The following is an 18,401-nucleotide window of genomic DNA, read 5'->3' as shown; positions in this document are numbered from 1 at the left end:
AAACACTGGGGTTGCAAAACCATGAAACCCCAGTAGAAGATGTGGAGGAGAGTTCAGAAGAGCTAAAATAACTCGCTATTAATCTGGATTTAGTTTGACGATCAACTCAATACTGAGTGTGCCTTTATGTTAAATTCAGAGACGTCTTTATCGTCAGTAAGCACCAGTCCCACCATCTACATATCCTGCCTTTGATTCGACAGAGGCAGTTTTGATGAAGCTGAGGACATGCCCCCCCGGGCGCTGGTTTTCCCCTTGTGTGGATAGATAAACCAGCTGCATCACTATAAATGACATAACATGGGATTTTTGTTCATGTCATTACCCCAAATTAGCATGGAAATGAAGTGGAAAATGGGATATAAATGGAAATGTGGGTGAAGAGGGGGCTGGTGGCAACAATAGGAGGGTTTACACAAAACTAGCATTATGTGGGCGAGTTAGACAGAGAGCGAGAGAGAAAGACATCAACAAGGCTCCTCTGTGTCTCCTTAAAGTCATCCTGCTTTCAGAACAAAACAATGTCTCCCACAACACTCTTTGGTCTCCACCATGTGCCTTTGGCGGGTAATAGAGGGCCGGTTTTATAGCGTGAAAGTGTGAATATACATGAATGTGAATACATGTATATTCACATGCGTCTTTAATAATATTTAAGTAGCAAACTCTAAAAAATGTATATAAATTGTCTTCTTTCAGACTAAAGGAAAGAAGACATCTGAAACAATTAGGTGTTTATTTTATTAACTTTCTATTTGTGTATGTAGATCTCTTCTAAATTCACCTCATTTGCACATTCAAACATAACATTTCAGAAAACGTGTAATACAAAATATTATTGTCTTAATGTAAGTAATCAACCGGGGAAGTTTCATGGTGCTATCTATTTGTTCAAATGTTTTCCCTATTCACCTGGGGTGTCTTAAGGTGTAAACGTATTCTATATTTATATTATTCTCATCAAATCCCATGAAAAGAACAAAACAAACAGTTAATCTAACCTATAACATATTAGCAAAAACTTGACATAGCTTCACTCCTCTGTGCCATAAAGCTCCATTGTTGTCCAAAAACACATCAATGAGCCACACTGTTGCGCTGTGTGACCTTCATTTCAATCAACACACACACACACACACACACACACACACACACACACACACACACACACACACACACACACACACACACACACACACACACACGTATGCCAGCCTGCTGCCATAAATACTCACTAATTCATCAAATGTAATTCTCTGTCTGGATAGGTTTTTGTTGTGTGGCGTGGACACGGGCACTCGTTTGGAGAAAACCGGCGAAAATGGAACACAGCAACGGAACCGGTGCATATGTGTCATGCTATTCCCGCTCTGCATTTTCGCATCGCACTGAATAGAAACTGCTTTAAGGCTCATTTGTCAACTGACTGTTAAAAGTTAAAGGACAAACAATAAAACATCGAGTGACCGATGCAGGACAAAATTAAAACAATAAATCTATAACGTTCTAAGCAGCATTTGTGTTTAAGTTCTGATATATTTTCTCCTGTTTCAAAGCGTTAAAGTGGGTGTTTTGCAGTTGTCTGTCTGTGTGGGGGAGAGTTTAGAGTCAGCTTTGTGTTTTATCTGGCAGCTCAGCTGGGCCGGTGCAGCTGCATGGCAGCAACTTCTCTTCAGGGCTGCCAGTCAAAAACACCCCTATAAATGCTATTGTGCTCACCTGATTGATCTTTCACAAGCCCGGAGCAGGCCAGACAGGCTGACTTTGGAGGGGAATGGCGAGGAATGGTCGGGGAACAAACAAGCAAGCCAGTGTCTGCAGCAGAGGAGGTTGGGCCACAGGTGGCTAGGAGGCACGCTTGGGTTGGCGCACTAGCCCTCTTCAGATGCCAACAGTGACATTTCCTGACTATGGCTATACACAAGCAGGCATCCCAGCAACGGTGCAGTGTCCTGGGGGAATGAGGGACAGGTCCTGGGCCGATTTACACCACACACAGGCAAAGGAGTAGGACATGTATAGGAGCGTCTGCATTAAACATGACACACTTTCTCATAAACACACTAATAAAGATCTCTTTCTTCTTACTCAGACACACACACACCTCCACTGAAGCTCATCTGTTGCGGAGAGCAGGCAGGGCTCAACTGAGGCGAGCGGAGGCTGTCTGGGGTGCCGACTGAACGTCACTGCCAGGAATTCCACAGGGGTGGTGCACGGGTGGGAAATCATCACTCGACGTGTCTCTGTGGTCTGAGGCCCGGCAGGCAGCGACAATAGCCTGCAACAGCGTCAGGAGAACAGCGCCAGGAGGTGTAAATCAAAAATCCTGGAACATCTCCGAGCTAACAACCAATCGTGTAATGACTCAGAAGTCAACTTTAAGCTTGTACGCGCGAGTTTAAATACAGTATGCTCAATTTTCAGGTGTTTTCTCATAATATGGCCCTGGTGCGTGTCTGTGCAGGGCAGCTCTCCAAGAGAAACATGATATTAAACGCCCTAAACAATGGGATCTTTCCAGGGAGGTTGCAAATTCAAATAATCAGGCTTGACCTTTTAAGGAAGTGCCCCTTGCTTATTCTATTTTTTGTTTTTTAAAGAATCAGGCAACAAACGTAGCTGGCTCTATTTTGTCTGGAGTTATTTTCAGGTATGTATTGTTTGCTGAGGAAAGTTTCTCCTGGACGTAAATCAGGCACAAGCAGGAGACAAGGCAGACCTTGGGAGGGGGTTGGGGGGGGGGGGTTGCAGATTTGGCAACGTGGCACAGTAAGGATGTGAAAGGAATCAGGAAACTTACAGGGAGTTGATATTATTTTTGGTTAACCTGAAAGAGAAACTGGAAAAGGTTTGTCTCTAGGCACAAGCAAGCTACAAGGGCATGTGAAACACACACGTACACACACAGACTCCCCTGTGTTTCACACGATGAGTGTTTGCATTAGGAATCATTTTTCAGTTGGCATGACACGTGAGAGAGGCAGCTCTTCATCGGAAGCCCGCTCCACACTCCAAACAAGAGAGTAAGTCCTGTTTGCTTTAATGCTGCTGTGATGCCCAGCGTTATTAATGAGCCCTAATGTCACTCATGTACAGTGAACGTCTCGTGTGGCAGTTTTATTGATTTTAGGAAAATCTGAATTTTCATTTTAAGCACCAACAGTGAATAAAGAGCTATATTAAGAATGGATCACATGACTACTTTTACATTAAAGGGTCTCTCATGGGGGCAGTATTTGTGCACGCTGGTGGTCTTCTTACCATGTAGGAGTAAAGACACAACTTCTTCAGCAAAACCATGCTCAACTGAAACCATCGAATTCTATTTGAAATCAGCCATCATTATTAATATGGAAATGTTCAAATAAATCAAAACAGTCTGTCGTTCTTGACCTTCTCGTCCATGTTAGTTTAACCTTTAATCCAGCGAAGGACAAGAAGTCTTTCAAGTGCTCCTCCAATTCCATGACAACCGGACACACTCCATGTGCTGATAAAGATCGTGTGATGTGATCAAAAGCTCCAGAACGACAACAAGAGTTTGCCTCACAGTGTGCTAAGCAAAATGTATAAATCCTAAAAAAAGATCTTCGTATTTTTACACATGTAATATTGAGAGTTGAAGAAGAACTTGAGCGCTATTGGACGTTTCGCTTGTGCTTCCAGTAAGTCCCTGTGTGATGCCTTTTGTTTTACCAAAGATCTTCTTTGTTTATCAGGCACCATCAGCCTTATCAGGAGCGAGGGAGGAGTAGGAGGGACGAGAGAGGAAGACGAAGCTCCACGGAGAGGAAAGACGGAGAGGTGTTGTCGACAAGCCTTCCAAACAAACACCATCCCCCGCAGTCAGACGCCACGGCCTCTGGCTCCTTCTGTCTCTCTTCTCCCCACATCCTCTTTTTCTCTCACTCTGTCTTGCTTCCTCATTCTTTCCATTCATACTTTTTAATATCTCTCTTGAAAGTATTTCACTCTCTGCGTCTACCTCCATTTCGACACATCTCACTCTGCCTCTCAATAACAGCTGAAGCTATAATAACATTTCACCCATCCATCAAGCACAGCCAGCTTTGATCAATAAGCACTCTGAGTCCACTCCACGGCACCGCATTGAACTTAAAATGTCTCCCCTCTGTCTCTGTCAGTACTTATCTCTCTGCTGACGAAGCTATATTAGACTCAGGGGTGGATGACTATTACAATATATTTCACAATGCATTTCAGCACTGCACTGTGTGTAATGTAAATGAAATACACAGAGGTGATCTATGGCAACTGCCTACGATCTTTACCATTTCAATGTCTGTGTGTAACTACATGACTGTGTCAGCACAATAGGAAATGTATCACTGTGTAGGTGTTTAACGTGGCTGTTCCTGCCCCCTTTCAAGTTTTTTCAACTTAAAGATGTCAACCTCATGTGAATTAAAAACACATGTGCTTTCCAAACACGTGCTGCAGTTCAGGAGTCAACCTTTTTTTGTATGCTGTCTGAAATCACATGTGACGGTTTTTACTTGAAGACAATTTGTCAAAAGTGACAGAAGCGTTTTCCACACAAGAACTTTTATTTCATTCAATTTCAATCTTATTTTTACATGTGAGAAGTTAATGCCACATAGAGAGAAAGAGAGATAGAGATGATTCACGAGAAGACAAAAGGACATTTTTAGATGGAAAATGGGGAAATTAGTGTCCAGAAAGCTCACATGAGTTTTCACATGCAACTTCTTTTGCAAACGCGGAAATGTGTCAATACCGTGTTGTGGTAGCAACACGGCAATGTTGAGTCAGGCTCTAATATCTGTGAGAAAATCAGCTTGTGGAAATGAAATACGGGGAATCAAATAATTCAGCAAAAAAACTCCTTCCCCCTCCTTTTATCTCCCGTTCATACAAGAAGGAGAGCGAGGCAAACATAGCGATTCTTGACCTTTCATCACAGGTTATGCCTTTCGTGTGGATATAAAATAAATTACTTTCTCTGACAGTTTCATCTTAAAAAGAATAAGAGGTCTGAAGAGGTAAAAGTATCTGGTATAAGAAACAAGTGTCTACAGCTAAGCTAGCATCTCTGTGAGGCTGTTTCATCATGCTATTGTTGCTAACATGCTCACATGTTTTAGCAAGTTTAGTGTGTCACCATTTGCTAAATGTAGTGCTGATTAATCATATGAACAGTACAGTTGAGGCTAAATATCATTAGTTTTGTATGGTTATAAAAGTTGCTAAATGAAAAGACAGTCGTTACAGTTCATCCAAAGGGGAGCATCAAGTTGTGTTTTTCATGGCAATACACCGATTAGTTATCAAGCCTCGTGATGGCGTTAGGAGGGAAGTCAGTAGCATTCGTCCCTCTGGGCTCCATGAACATCCGTACAAAACTAAATGGCAGGACATCTAGATATTTCATTCTTGACCAAAGTGGTGGACCAACAAACCAACAGACCGACGTCACCATCCCACCACTGGGGCTAAAAAATATTATTTACAGAAAAAGATCATTCACGTGCTTTGAAGTCACATGTTGGTTGTCATGACTCATGGGTAACAACAGAATCATGTCAGTCGTGCTTTAATGTCTGGGATAAAAACATGGTTAACACCGTCGGCACAAATCCATCTTTGTAGGACCTTTATTTCTAAGTGAAAGAGGGAAAACTACCCAATATTTAACTCCATCCTTTCCCCTTTAATGCTTAGATCCACTGTTAGATTGTGGTTTGGGAACCACTATTTTAGCATATATGGTTACAGGAGAGTTTATAGAGTGGCTTAAATTTAATAAAACAACTACTTAACAACCATAATGTTTACTTATGTGATATCCTCAAGCCTCTCCTGCTCAGTGCTGGGTGTACAGAGCAGGGCTGATGTAATATTTATAGCCTGTAGGGTATATCTAAATGCACATCTAAATATCATTAAGCAGGAAATCACATGTGCAGTATCACCTGTAATGGAGATTGGTATCAACAGGAGAGAGGAGGAAGAGGAATGCTCTTAAACTGCTTGTTGTGTACATCTCTGAATCTCATTTACCACTGAAACTAAAACTCAAATCCCATCAGAACTTTTGTTTCCTGTCTCCTGGCTGCCAACTCCTCTTTAAAAAACAGTCTTTGTGGCTTTACTGTGGCAGTTTAGTTTCAATAAGCAGCAAGTATTTCACCATTCTGTATACAAAGCTTTGTGAAGAGAGCTTTAAATCCTGTGGCTTTCCTGTGGTGCAGACTTAAAACCACAAGAATGCAAGAATGCATATTCCTGAACTGATATACGTCACTTTTTAATGTTCATATGTACAGGGCTCCTGCAGAGGTAGTGCCACTTCTTCCTGCCTGGCTGCTAACACTGATCTTCATAAGTAGAGGGTTGAGACATGAAATGAAATGAAGTAAACAAAGTCAGGTTCTTTGAGTTTGTCCGGGCAGGAAAAAAAACATGTCAGAACTTTCGTGCCAGGGCAGGTTTTTATGAATGGAAGTTTTTTTTATAACTTTCCCTCTCTCTTTTTGTGAATGAAAAACAACTGGAAAATCCTGTATAAAAGCCCGCAGCCTACCGGGAGATGATTGGCTGCTGTGGCGCAAGCTCCGCCCACGGTTGCTAGGAACCCGACTACCAGGCTTCTGATTGGCTCACTCGGGGGAACCGAGACTTCATTCATAAGTCAGTGTGTTCAACCGGACAAAGGCAAGAAATTCGAGCCCTTAAAAGAGGAAATGCACCAATCACGAACCTCGACTGCCGCAAACAAGAAAAGCAAGTCTCCCCAAATCATGTCTGTTACAGAAATGACAGCACAGCTGGCTCAAAAGTAGCTTCATTTCAATATAAACGTGTTCAAACTAACTCTTTCTGCATATGTAAGTTGTTTTCCGTCGAAATATAGTTTAGTGTTGTTGCGACTGAACTAAAACGCGCTACATCTGTTTCCCGTCACAGTTACAGCAGCGCTGGACTGTTTCCTAAAGAAAGTGGAGCTGGGCAGACGTGGCAAAAAGCCCGAGAAACAGTCTACTAAATAACACTCATAATTCATACACTTTTTATGACCCGTCAGACATGTTTTAAAATCAGAAAGCGCCACTTATAACACAAAGGAACCAAAGAAACTGCGTTATTCTGCAACAAAAATAAAAATGGAGAAAGCGGTGCTTGAGGTGTAAAATTAACTTTACCTTAACTTAGAGGTATGTGACGAGCTGTCTGTCACACACAGACACACACACAAATAAGAGATTTGTAAAGAGAACAGCAGCCTGCTGGGTAATCACTCGCCATCACTTCCCCTCGGCATTTTTTGTGAATGGAGCTCATTATGCATGCAGCCTCCACGCAGCTCCATTCACAAGCAGCGCTCCCTCCTCTCCCTGCAGGCTGCGTGGATCAACTCAGCCTAAATGACCACAAACGGTTAACGGATGGATTATAAGATGGATGGATATTTGGACCAGCAAGTGCCTTACACTTTAGCAAATGTACGTATGGGTATACTATTTCTGTTACTTCAATTTGTTTTGTTGCTTGCTTTTTAATGACTCTGCTACCGGGCTTTATCTCTCTCTCTCCTTGTCTCGCGTCTGCTGCACGAGTTTTGGCTGAAGCAGCTGTGTGTGCGCGCGATAGAAAACTACTTCTTATCCCGCTTCAAACTAACAAAAAATCCTCACAAACTAAAGCTTAAGTACTGCACATAGTGATGTTTGTCAGCGGGCTTCTTCTGTGGGATACTTCGGTTGGAGAACGTGTCAATGTTTGCCAAATGGTCACTTTCTTCAGACGCAAACAGCGCGTTTGTTTTTCCCAGATTGCCTCCACAACTGAGAAATGTGTTGTTTTCTGAGGAGCTTCATGTTCACGTATAGCTGCAGTATGCTCTTATTTGTAGCTCATTACACATTGTTATGTTTTGGTCAAATGTGTCCAAGTGGTTTACACATGCCACATTAAACATTTTGACACTGATGTGCCCTATTGGAGTCTGTTTCTCACTTCTCTGTTAACATCTATGGGTTTTGCAGAAGTCGCATGGAAATGGGCCCCTAAATAGACTGTTGATGGCAGCGAAAAGGAAATACATGGACACAGAATTACCCCCTCAGGAATCCGAAGGTAAAGTAATGGAATACGCATGTTGACATCATGGTCTATCAACTCCAGGCAATGTCAGTCTGAGGCTACTAGTTTATGTATTTAAATATCACGAGGATATTAGTGAGCCTAACTTATCATTCTGCAAGGTGCTGATTATTCACTCTTTCTTTTTTCTCTTTCTGTTCAGACCTCTTCCAGGATTTAAGCCAACTCCAAGAGACATGGCTCACAGAAGGTGAGATCTGCCTGCAGGCTGCTTTTCCTCATAATTTCTACTTTTCTATGATGAATTCCCCTTTAATGACAGTCAAGAGGTTTTATGATGTCTCTGGAAAGATTGGTGAACACAGAGATGAAAAATATATTCTCTTCTTTTCCATTTGATTAAACTCTTACGGTATTATACATATATGCTGCTTTCCATCGTCCATTTAAACACTCATTGCTTCCACGTTTTCTGTCAGTCCAACACAACAATGTCTTATTAATGCACTTATATTTAAATGCTTTCATGAATGCTTTGGTGAAAAAGATGACCTCCTTAGTTAAGCTGCCGTCCCAAACTGTCTGATGCAACCCACATGCTCATAAACCATACAATACCAAAAAAAAAAAAGAGAGAGAGAACACAGACGGGACATTATTAGCTTCCAGAATGTCCTATTTTGGCCATGTTGGCATGCGTGCCAGCCGGCAGCCAATGCAAACAAACGGGCTATTTGGCTTGTGCCACTCAAAGGCACATAGCGATGAAATAAGGCCCAGCCACAGGCAATTGTCAGCCAGTAGACTTAATAAGTGCAATGATGATGTAAGCCCTAATAGAGTAATTATACTGTATGTCAAGAGAGAGAAAACAACACGAGCTGTGCGTCATTGTGTCCGCGTTTTTGATGCACAACAATGTGAGGACAATGTGGGTCTAAAAGGTACTTAAAGTAAGAACTGCACCCATGAGGTGTGAATTTTAGTTGTGTCAGTTGCTTTGATGTGCTTTGATGTGGAGGTTTAAAGGGAAATGCCACTCGTTTTTGACATTTAATGTGAAACACATCAACCTGATAAATCCTGTTTAAAGTTGCTTATTGTCACTGATGTTTGCGCTTCACTGTGCAGAGTTTTACACCTGAAGGCTGTTTTACCTTTCATCTGCTGAGGAAGGAAAGTTTCTCTTTGCTCACCTGAGTTTAAAGCATGATTGTACAGGAGATCTGTGATAACTGCTGTAGTTAGGAAACCATTTACGGTCCAAAATGTAACTTTACTAGCACCATGAACGATTTGGAAAAACATATCTATGATTTTACTATTGCGATATGCGTCACGATATTCAAGGGATTGATCATTGCTGCATTATTATTCTCATTTTTATTTAACAATATTATTGAAATGATCATGGTGTGATTTCTTGTGAGGATCTGTACCAAACAAATATTGTTTTCTTAAGTCTGTAGAATAGGATTTGTAGGCTGAGACAGCTCTGCAGGACCACAATACTTCATTCAGAATATAATTCTTTCTTTAACAAATATTGCCCCCTTCCTGCAATTTCATTAGTGCAGTAGTTCTTATTGTGATTTTGATAAAATACCGATTTATTGTTCGGCCCGAACTCATACGAGTGTCTTTTCAGTGAAGTGGGAGACATCTTGTGTCTTGGAGTTATGTTGTTGATGTAGTATTAAGACATTTTAACTTTTTTTAGTGGAAAAACCATATCAGACACACCTTTCAGAGTACTTTTTAGTTGTCTGGAGGGAAAGTTATTAAAGATTGTATATTCAATATAAATGCTATTCTCATGAATGGAGTATACAGTGTATGGGTGTTGTTATGGGTAAAGCAGAATTTCAATCATGTCACTTTAAAACAGTACGAGGAGTCCCAGCCTTTAAGTCATATTATACAGCAGATCAGCAAACTAAAGGGAAGTGGACCACTATGTGTGGGAAGACCAGACATTTAAATAAAGCCCGCTCCCCGGCCAGCTACTGTTTATGGAAAACAATGCCGTGTCCACGTTAGCTTTCTCACCTTTTCTCATGCAGCGCCAACACCAGCAAGTTCGCTTCACACCAGCGTCTCAAGCAGACAAAGAGCAGAGCCAGAGACCATAAAACTGCAACAATGGGTGTCACTTCAAAGTTGGAGCCTATTTGTATTCACAGATTTCACTGTAAAGGCCACCCTTCTCTCACTTACCTTATAATGGTATAGTCTTTTGGATCATTTTGGTTTTATTTGCCCAGGCTGGATTTGAGTGTTTGAGATTTATGCCACCACATCACTACAATGGTGGCGACTAGAATTTAGTTGGTGGTGTTTGAAACTTTGAAAAAACGGATCAGAAACAACGTCCTTACTGTGAGTGTGATCTGTTTCACTGGTACTACTTTCTGTTAAAGAAATAGTCCCTTTGAAAACTCCTTTTATAGGAGTCGTATAAAGGATTTAAAATAGCGAGGACTGTCTCTGGAAAGAGGGCTTGCTGTTGTTGTTTTAAAAAATGTAATAATGTAAATTTTTGTAAACACATTCATAACCACTGATATCTAAAAACCTGAGCAAATAAAACCAAAACTCTCTACATGACTAGGTTATACCACTATAAGTTAAATGAGAAAGTATATTGTTTTGTGATGTTGGAGAACCGACCCTTTTAAAAGTAGACATTATTTTATGTACAAATTGGGTGGTTGCTTATTGTTGAGTCACAGAGGCACAAAAAAAAAAGCAGCAGGACAGAAAGATGGAAGTGTAACTTTATCAAAGTGTTATTTAACCCTAAGTACTGGCTTGTTTTCAGCTTCCCTGGCTAAGACCGTTCCTTTCCTGTTGCATTAATTAAAGACCTTATCATGACTGATTGCAGTTGTGAGGGATTCACCAAGATTGTAAAAGCTGGGTAGCTGGAGGGAGTTTTTTCTCTCTTCTTTTTTCGCCAAAGGAGAGCGGAAGCAAGAGAGAGAGAGACAGAGAGGGTGAAGTACTGAATGGCAAGAGTTCAGGAGCTTGTCACATCTTGTCTCATTTTGGCCTTTAGGTTTATATGACTGAGGCTGCTTAGTTCCTCCCAGGATCTCCCACCGAGAGAAAAAAAAGTCATTCAAGGTGCCTGGAAGCATCGGGGAGAACATGCGTCTGTGCTCGTATAAACAAACTTTCCTTCTTGTGCTGACTTGCATCTCAAAGCCCCCGACGAGGTGTTCCTGGAAACAAATCAGATACACATGCAAGCGCTCATGCACACACACACAGACAGGAAAGTGCACAGACACAAATACACACAGCAGGGTTACGATTCTGTCTGATGCTCATCATCCGCATGTCTTCTCTCCGGCCTCTTTATGAGGTCCAGCGTGTTCCGTTCTGGACATGTTGAAACTAGTGGATATGATTGATTGTTGGATCTGCAGAACTAAATATTGGCCCCTGCTCTGTCTCATTCAGCGGTTTTATTTCTCCCCCTGAGGGCGATAGACTGAAAAGTTAAAAGGGGCTAATATTATTATGGTATAGTAAGACACAGGATGTGGCGTTGTGTAAGAAATCGATGTCGTTTATCTGAACATGCTCCGAAACGCCATCATCCGGTTTCCTCTGAACAGGAAAGAGGAGTGTGACGACAAGAAAGTGGATTTGGATTTCTTATTTCCTCTTTTTGTCTCTGTTGCTCTCTCGTGAGTTTTGGTCTCTGTGTTGTGTATCGTTGTCATAATGGTGGATGAAGTGCGAGACAAGATGGCCAGATTTCGGTTGTTGGGTGAGGTTACAATCACATCCCTTGGTACAGAGTCATGGAGGATTTTGAAATGAGTACTTCTAGGGGGGGGGGGAAAGAGCAAAATCTACAAGGAAATTCTATTATTTATGATCCTTTGTGTCTTTCTAGTGGGTGAATGGTGCTAAAGTACCCGCAACATGGTACCACTTTGTTTTGTAGCCCATTACTCCCCTGATTGAGTTCATGATATTTAATGATAGCCATCAACTTTTCCCTACCAGTTAGCTTGTACCATGACGTAAGTGTGAGGCCCAAGCAATGGAAACACTTTTAAAAACCCAGAAACTTGTTGAGCTGAGGTAGTGCCAGGTTAAAAGTTTGCGAGCCCTGGTTGTGCTCTACGTTTATGTTTAGTTAATTAATTCAGGGGTAGTCCCCCATCCCGCTTAAGTGTGTGAATGTGACCTCCTCACCTCGACTAGGGTGTCGCCAGTCACATTTATTTGGGCTTTTCTGACTTGTATGTGTGACTCAATGTCCAAAGTTCCAAAAGGACAATTGTGAATGGGTTTGGATTCCTTCAAAAAAAGAGCTTTACAATAGTGTCTACGTGGCTCGCTGCTGCACCTGGCCTTAGCGTCACTCACTGTGCTTCTTCAGTTAGATCCTACATGAGATTCATTAGAAGAAAGTCTCTCATCTTTGGCCACTGAAATCTGCACCATCGCAAGTAATTATAGATCAGATCAAGATATCACACATTCCATATCACTGTATTGACTCGTCTATTTTTGCAAATCATTGTGAGCTGGCTGTACATCATCTGTGACACTTACATTCATGCATCACAGGATCGCAACCAATAAGATATATGAGCTGCAGTGTGAATATTAGTGTGGCTTTAGAAAACAAACTGATTCACTGCGGATCTAAGAAGCTTTTAACCTTAACTTGCTCTTGTTTCACTGCCTGCTCCTCTTCACTTGAGTCTGATCTCCTTGTTCTCTATCCGCTATAAAAGCGATTCCTCATCTACGCTGCAGATGAAATCCAGACTACCTTTAGATTGTTAGACAGAGTCCCGAACACTTTTGGACAAGATGAATCTGAATAGCTGGTTCGTACTGCTTTACAGATTTCCTCACTTGTTTAGCCAGAACAGCCTGTTAAGTCTGTCTGGATTTTGACAAAGGAGATAAAAAGAACCTGGTTGACAGCTGGTTGTAAAACTTGACCGTTGGTGTACAGGTGTCTGACTAGTTTGAGTTGGCATTACATGTCTGGAATAGGATGTGCTATAAGTGGGGGGGAAATTACTTTACCTATCTTGGACATTGACTTGACATAAGAACGATTTTGTGATAAAAAGCAGCAATGTGCAAGTAAATGACCTGTAATATACACTTTTATTGTGAAAAGAAGCAGGATGAAATAACATTTCTTAATAATTAGCTGAGCTTTAAAAAACATTGAATCATTTTACAATTTCATGGTTTTATTTTGGATCGTTTATTACATATTGAAAACGTTGGGTCTCCATACTTAAAGACCACTTGTGGTTATAAGTGGCAGAAATCTCTCATCTTAAGACAAGGGAAACCAGGTTGGCAGGTTATCATCATGGCATTCAGGAGCTCCATGTTCTTGTGTATTGATCTATGAGATGAGCAAAGTGCTGACATGCTGCAAAAGAAACATGAAGTGAAGGTTGCCTTGAGTGAAGCCCAGCTCTGGCTCTTGACATCAAGGCTCTGACTCAGATTTCAAGGAAGAGAAAAAGTAAGACCGAACGAGGGAGGGAAAGAGAAAGGTCAGATTTTGTCCAAAATGTAATAATAATGTCAAATTATAGTTGCTCTTTTTTTCTTCTAATTTCAGCTCAGGTTCCTGACAGCGATGAGCAGTTTGTTCCGGATTTCCACTCTGAGAACTGTGAGTAATTTCAATTTCTGTTTATTCTGACCACGTGTGTCTGTGCCAAAAATTGGATTTTCTGACCATATATTGCACCGATCAGAAGTTCATTCAATCGGGCATTGATCTGTGCAACTGTCTCAGTCATCTTTCAGATTGGCCTGCGCGTGTAATTCCAGCTAAAGTATGCATGTCATGAGAAAGTGAGGATGAAACCAGCGGTCAGATTTGGGCTGTGACACCGCCAGAGGCTTAGGTGGGGATACTGTAACTCGCTGATGTTACAGTAATCTCTTTGGCAGACAAAGCTACACAAGGCCTAATGAGCCAGTCATCATGAAGTGAATTTGGATGGCGGCATTATGTGCTGCCGTCATCTATTTGCATGCCTTTGAAAAGCTGAATGGGTACGGCCCAGGAAACCAGTAAAAATCGGAAGGTGTAAAATAGAGAAGCAAATTCCTGGGCTGCACAACTGAGAGGCTATTTGAATGAGTTTCCCTTTCTTGTTGTGTGTCCTAACAATGGCGATTCAGGATCTGGGTGGGAGTACAAACAGTTTTTTTCTGTCCCATTCAAGGCACTGCAGGCTTCTCCATCTTTAGCAATGACAGTGAAATGCTTAGCGAGAGAACTTGAAATACGTCAAGAATAATCTCATCTCCAAAGTAAAACTGACAGCTTTCAGTTCCTGTCAAAGGCACTTCCTCTCAGTGAAACCCATGTGTCCTTTGTGTGTAAACATCATGTGATTTAACCAGCTCCAAGTCACTGCTGCTCAGCCCCTCGGTGACACATGCTCTGTGCAACATTGTCGCTGTCTGTTGGCCAACAATGCGCAGCAGGAAGTGCAGATGAACCCCAGGGCACACAGGGGTCATGTCTACTTAACCCCCTGACCTGTCAGCCAATCAGCTGTCAGGCCTCTGCTAACGGTTGACCAGGGTATGATTTGCAGGGTCACAGGGGCTTCAGTTTGACGGGCAGCTCACTTATATGCAGCGGAGACACTCCCGCGTTGACAGACAGTGTCCCTGCTGGTCGCAGTCAATAGCTCAGAGTCCACGTTGAGTGTCTCTATTCAGCTTTGATTTGGGGAAAAATTGAAGCTGACAAGCGATTAGAAATATATTCATCTTTGTGTTTGTTCTACATTGTGTATGTGGTCTATTAAAAGCATAAAAATACTTTTCCCATACTGAGCTGAAAGGCATTCACAGTGTTTTTAAAAACAGGTGACTCACCTGTTTTGGAAACTCTAGCGCATAAAAAAAAGAGCATAAAGCAAAGCCCTAATCCCAGGTGACCGGAATATAATTGAGGCTTGCATTGAAACGGCGCCCTGGTAAAATTAAACATTGTTGTTTACTGAGTCAGGTTGTTACCTGCATGGGTGTGGTGTTGACGGAGAGGGGAGACACAGAAAGAGGGAGACAGATAAATGGCAAAAAGAAGAGAGGAAAAAACTCTGGGACATGTTGAAATGCTAGATTGGGGGGGGGGGGGGGGGGGCATTGTGCAATACCTGCACATCTGTTTAATCTATCTCATCTGGTCCATTCTTCCCCGGTTCACAGCTAACATGCATGCTCTGTCTGCAGGCTGCCATTGAGGGAAGGTTATGCAAACATGCAACTTGTATGTACTTTATGACCTGCCTGTGTGTGTGTGTGTGTGTGTGTGTGTGTGTGTGTGTGTGTGTGTAAAGGTAATTGAGCCATTGGTGATAACAGTGCACCATATTTTTTCCATCGAACTAATGTTGATTGGCCCTGCATGGAAGTTTGAAAAAGAAGGATGTGATTTAAACCTCACGCTCATCAAGAGGCGATGAGGATTAATGTTTCATTCTCGGGTGCTGACAGCACCTTCAGGGGTTTTCCTCGCCTGACGCTAGGCTGTCGGACTGATTCCTTTGTCTGTTCACTGCCCGCAGGGAAGAACCACATGGAGGTGTCAGTCAAACTTATGGTGCAGATACTTAATTAAAATTGTTTGAACATGTCACTACTTTAGTTTTTGTGTTAAAAAAACACTAAAAGGCCAGCGCCTGAGCGTTTAGCGAGGCACTGCCATCGTTCTTCTTTGTCCAAGTATGTTGTTTACACTTGGAGCTGCTCGAGAGATGTGACCCATTCATAAATTTTCTTCCCTGCGTGCGTAAGAGGAAGTGTGCCTCCCCCCCCCCCCTCTCTCTCTCTCTCTCTCAGTCCTCCGCTGATCTCTCCTTCGCTCTTCATTCATAAAAAAGCCCTACAGTACTACAGATCCCCCCCCTCTGACACCCCCTCCCCTCCAAGTGGATACTCCAAACCCCTCCCTCCCTTCCTGTGTCTGAACACGAATTTAAAAATCTGGACGCCCCCCCCCCCTTTTCTCTCTACCTCTCTCTGTCTCTCTCTACACACACATTGAGTGTTCCAAGATGTGAACTAATCCAGCGATTTCAGGGCTGTGTGGGACGATTGTTTAGTTTTGTGCCTTGCAGTAATTATATAGGAAGTTGTGGCTATAGAATGCCGTTACAGTGCTTTTCAGAAAGCAAGTTTAGCAAAGGAGAGAAAGCAAGAAAAGAGGGAAGAGAATGGAGGAGAGGATGTAGAGAAGAAAAAGAAAGAACTTCAAAGTCTGCCCTTTTTTTTCCTTTTTTCTATTGTATCTCATTATTACATCAATTCAATCGTTAAAATATACATTTGATCTAATCATGTATCGTCTTTGTGCTGGTTTGTTTGCAACATTTTCTTTTTTATAGTGTACGATGCAGTGGTGCTGCGCAATTCAATTTCATGATTGATCATTTGGTCCATAAAATATTATAAAATCTGGATCACATTTTCCTAAAATCCAAGGTAACATCTTCAAGTTGCTTGTTTTGTCTCAACAACTGCTCAAAACCCAATGATATTCAGTTCACCGTCACATAAGACAAAGAAAACAATTGAGAAGCTGGAACGAGGTTATGTCGAGCATTTTGGTGTAAATAAAATAAATGAAATGATTGAGCAATAATCAAAAAAGTTGCATAAAGAAAAGAAAGAAAGAACAAAACAGGGAAAGAAGAGAAAGGAAAGGTTCCAGTAACCCAGCTCGAACCAAATCCTCCCTGCAGTGTGTCTCTCTGGCTCTGTGTGTTCTGCTTTGTCATGAATTCACAGCCTTCCTCTTGTTTGGGTTGTTTTTCTGGATCAGAACTGGCCCAATCAGGCCCTATTTGGAGCATGGGGTGATGGGCGACTTGAGCCCCTCCCGCTCCAACTCCCTCTCTCCCCTAAAGAGAAACATGCAGCTCTGTGTTCTCCACTTTCCAAAATACAGCTGCTATGCAACAAAGTGCGCAAAAAAACAGCCAGGTGCCTGCCAGATATGCATGGATAGTGGTTACCGCTCGCTCGTCTTCTTCCACGTCTTTGTTTGTTGCAGTGTTTTGTTTTCCTTCTGAGTGAAATGGTTGATTTCTCTTACGTGGACAGATGATTTCTTTTGACAGCCTCTCATCCACTTACTCATGCGTACACATAAACACACTTGGCTTGGTGAACACACACACACACACAGACACGCTAACACACACTCACAAACTTCAGCCCTGCAGTTTTATGAATGGGTTGGTTGTGAAAGACTGGCTGAGGCAGCACATTGAGTTAAGGGGAGTGAACCTTCATTCATGACATTGGGGGATGTTATTCCACCACTAACAACACCTAAGAGAGGTGCAGGCCTATTTCTCTGTCAGCCTGACTACAACCATTTTTAAACATGTAAGCTTTTTTTTGTCCTCCTGTTTTATCGAATAAGCTTTTATTTACAATTCTTTCTTTGGTGTAGTTACAATCTTGCAAAGAGTTTTTATTTTTTCAGTTAGAGTCCTTAAAAAGACACTACAACACCTAAAGATTACTGTTAGTTTACAACATTATTTAGTCATCTTTAGTCCATCAAGTGCAATGAAAATAGGAATTGTAAAGGTCAGGCATGTGGAGTAATAGGCGTTTAACAGCTTCCAGTGGGGAAGTAAAAGCTGTACTTCTGCGTGTTGATTCAGAACAGCCCTGTCAAAGCCAGGGGGCCGCAGGGATTTGAGCCAGGCAGCACAGCCCGAGTGTCAGCAGCAGAGCTTTGTGAATGGACGGCAGTGTGTGTTTTATTACAGGAGAGTGAAGCGAGGTGTGTGTGTGTGCAAGAGAGAGTGTGTGTGTTCATGTGTGTGGTGGTAGGTACATCCCTGTAATGCTCATATGCAATGCCTTTGCATTTCTATGTCCGTGTTGGTGTGTTTACTCCAGCAGGACAGCTCTGCTCTCTGCAGCTGGAATGTTTTTCTCTGTCTGAAGGAGCGCAGACCAAAGAGGGGAACAGATGCTGTGAAAGAGAAGGGGCGAGGCCATAAGAATAACAGTAGTTGAACTTATACTGGGATACTGGGAGTGTGTCCAGTGTGATGAGGTCCAGTCATCACACTAATTAACCACACAAAAATGCTAAATACTCGCCTACGAATATATTATATATTTCGTGAAAAGTAAAAACGTAAGGAGTGGATCTGGTATGTGCGGCCTTTGTCAAGGTTGAAAAGGAGTAATAAAGTTTGCTTGCTTGGTGTTTTATAATCCTCGCTCTCCACACAACGTGATTGATTGATGCCTTTATTCGCAGTGCA

At 42.1% G+C, this 18,401-nt stretch overlaps 1 protein-coding gene across 1 annotated transcript in view; it reads left to right on the top strand.

The window, feature by feature from the left end:
* Positions 1 to 7,206: 7,206 nt before the first annotated feature.
* Positions 7,207 to 18,401, top strand: part of etv4 (ETS variant transcription factor 4) — a 33,109-nt gene continuing 21,914 nt past the window's right edge. Inside the window, exons 1-4 of the mRNA XM_029457128.1 lie at positions 7,207 to 7,487; positions 8,031 to 8,121; positions 8,291 to 8,338; positions 13,706 to 13,759. Of these exons, the coding sequence (XP_029312988.1) occupies positions 7,431 to 7,487; positions 8,031 to 8,121; positions 8,291 to 8,338; positions 13,706 to 13,759 (250 nt within the window). The 5' untranslated portion in view covers positions 7,207 to 7,430. The remainder of the gene's footprint in view (positions 7,488 to 8,030; positions 8,122 to 8,290; positions 8,339 to 13,705; positions 13,760 to 18,401) is intronic.

The sequence above is a fragment of the Cottoperca gobio genome, chromosome 19 (assembly GCF_900634415.1).
Source record: "Cottoperca gobio chromosome 19, fCotGob3.1, whole genome shotgun sequence".
In the NCBI taxonomy this organism is placed as follows: domain Eukaryota; kingdom Metazoa; phylum Chordata; class Actinopteri; order Perciformes; family Bovichtidae; genus Cottoperca; species Cottoperca gobio.
The sequence above is the reverse complement of the archived record's forward strand: the minus strand, read 5'-3'. Positions and strand labels throughout refer to the sequence as shown.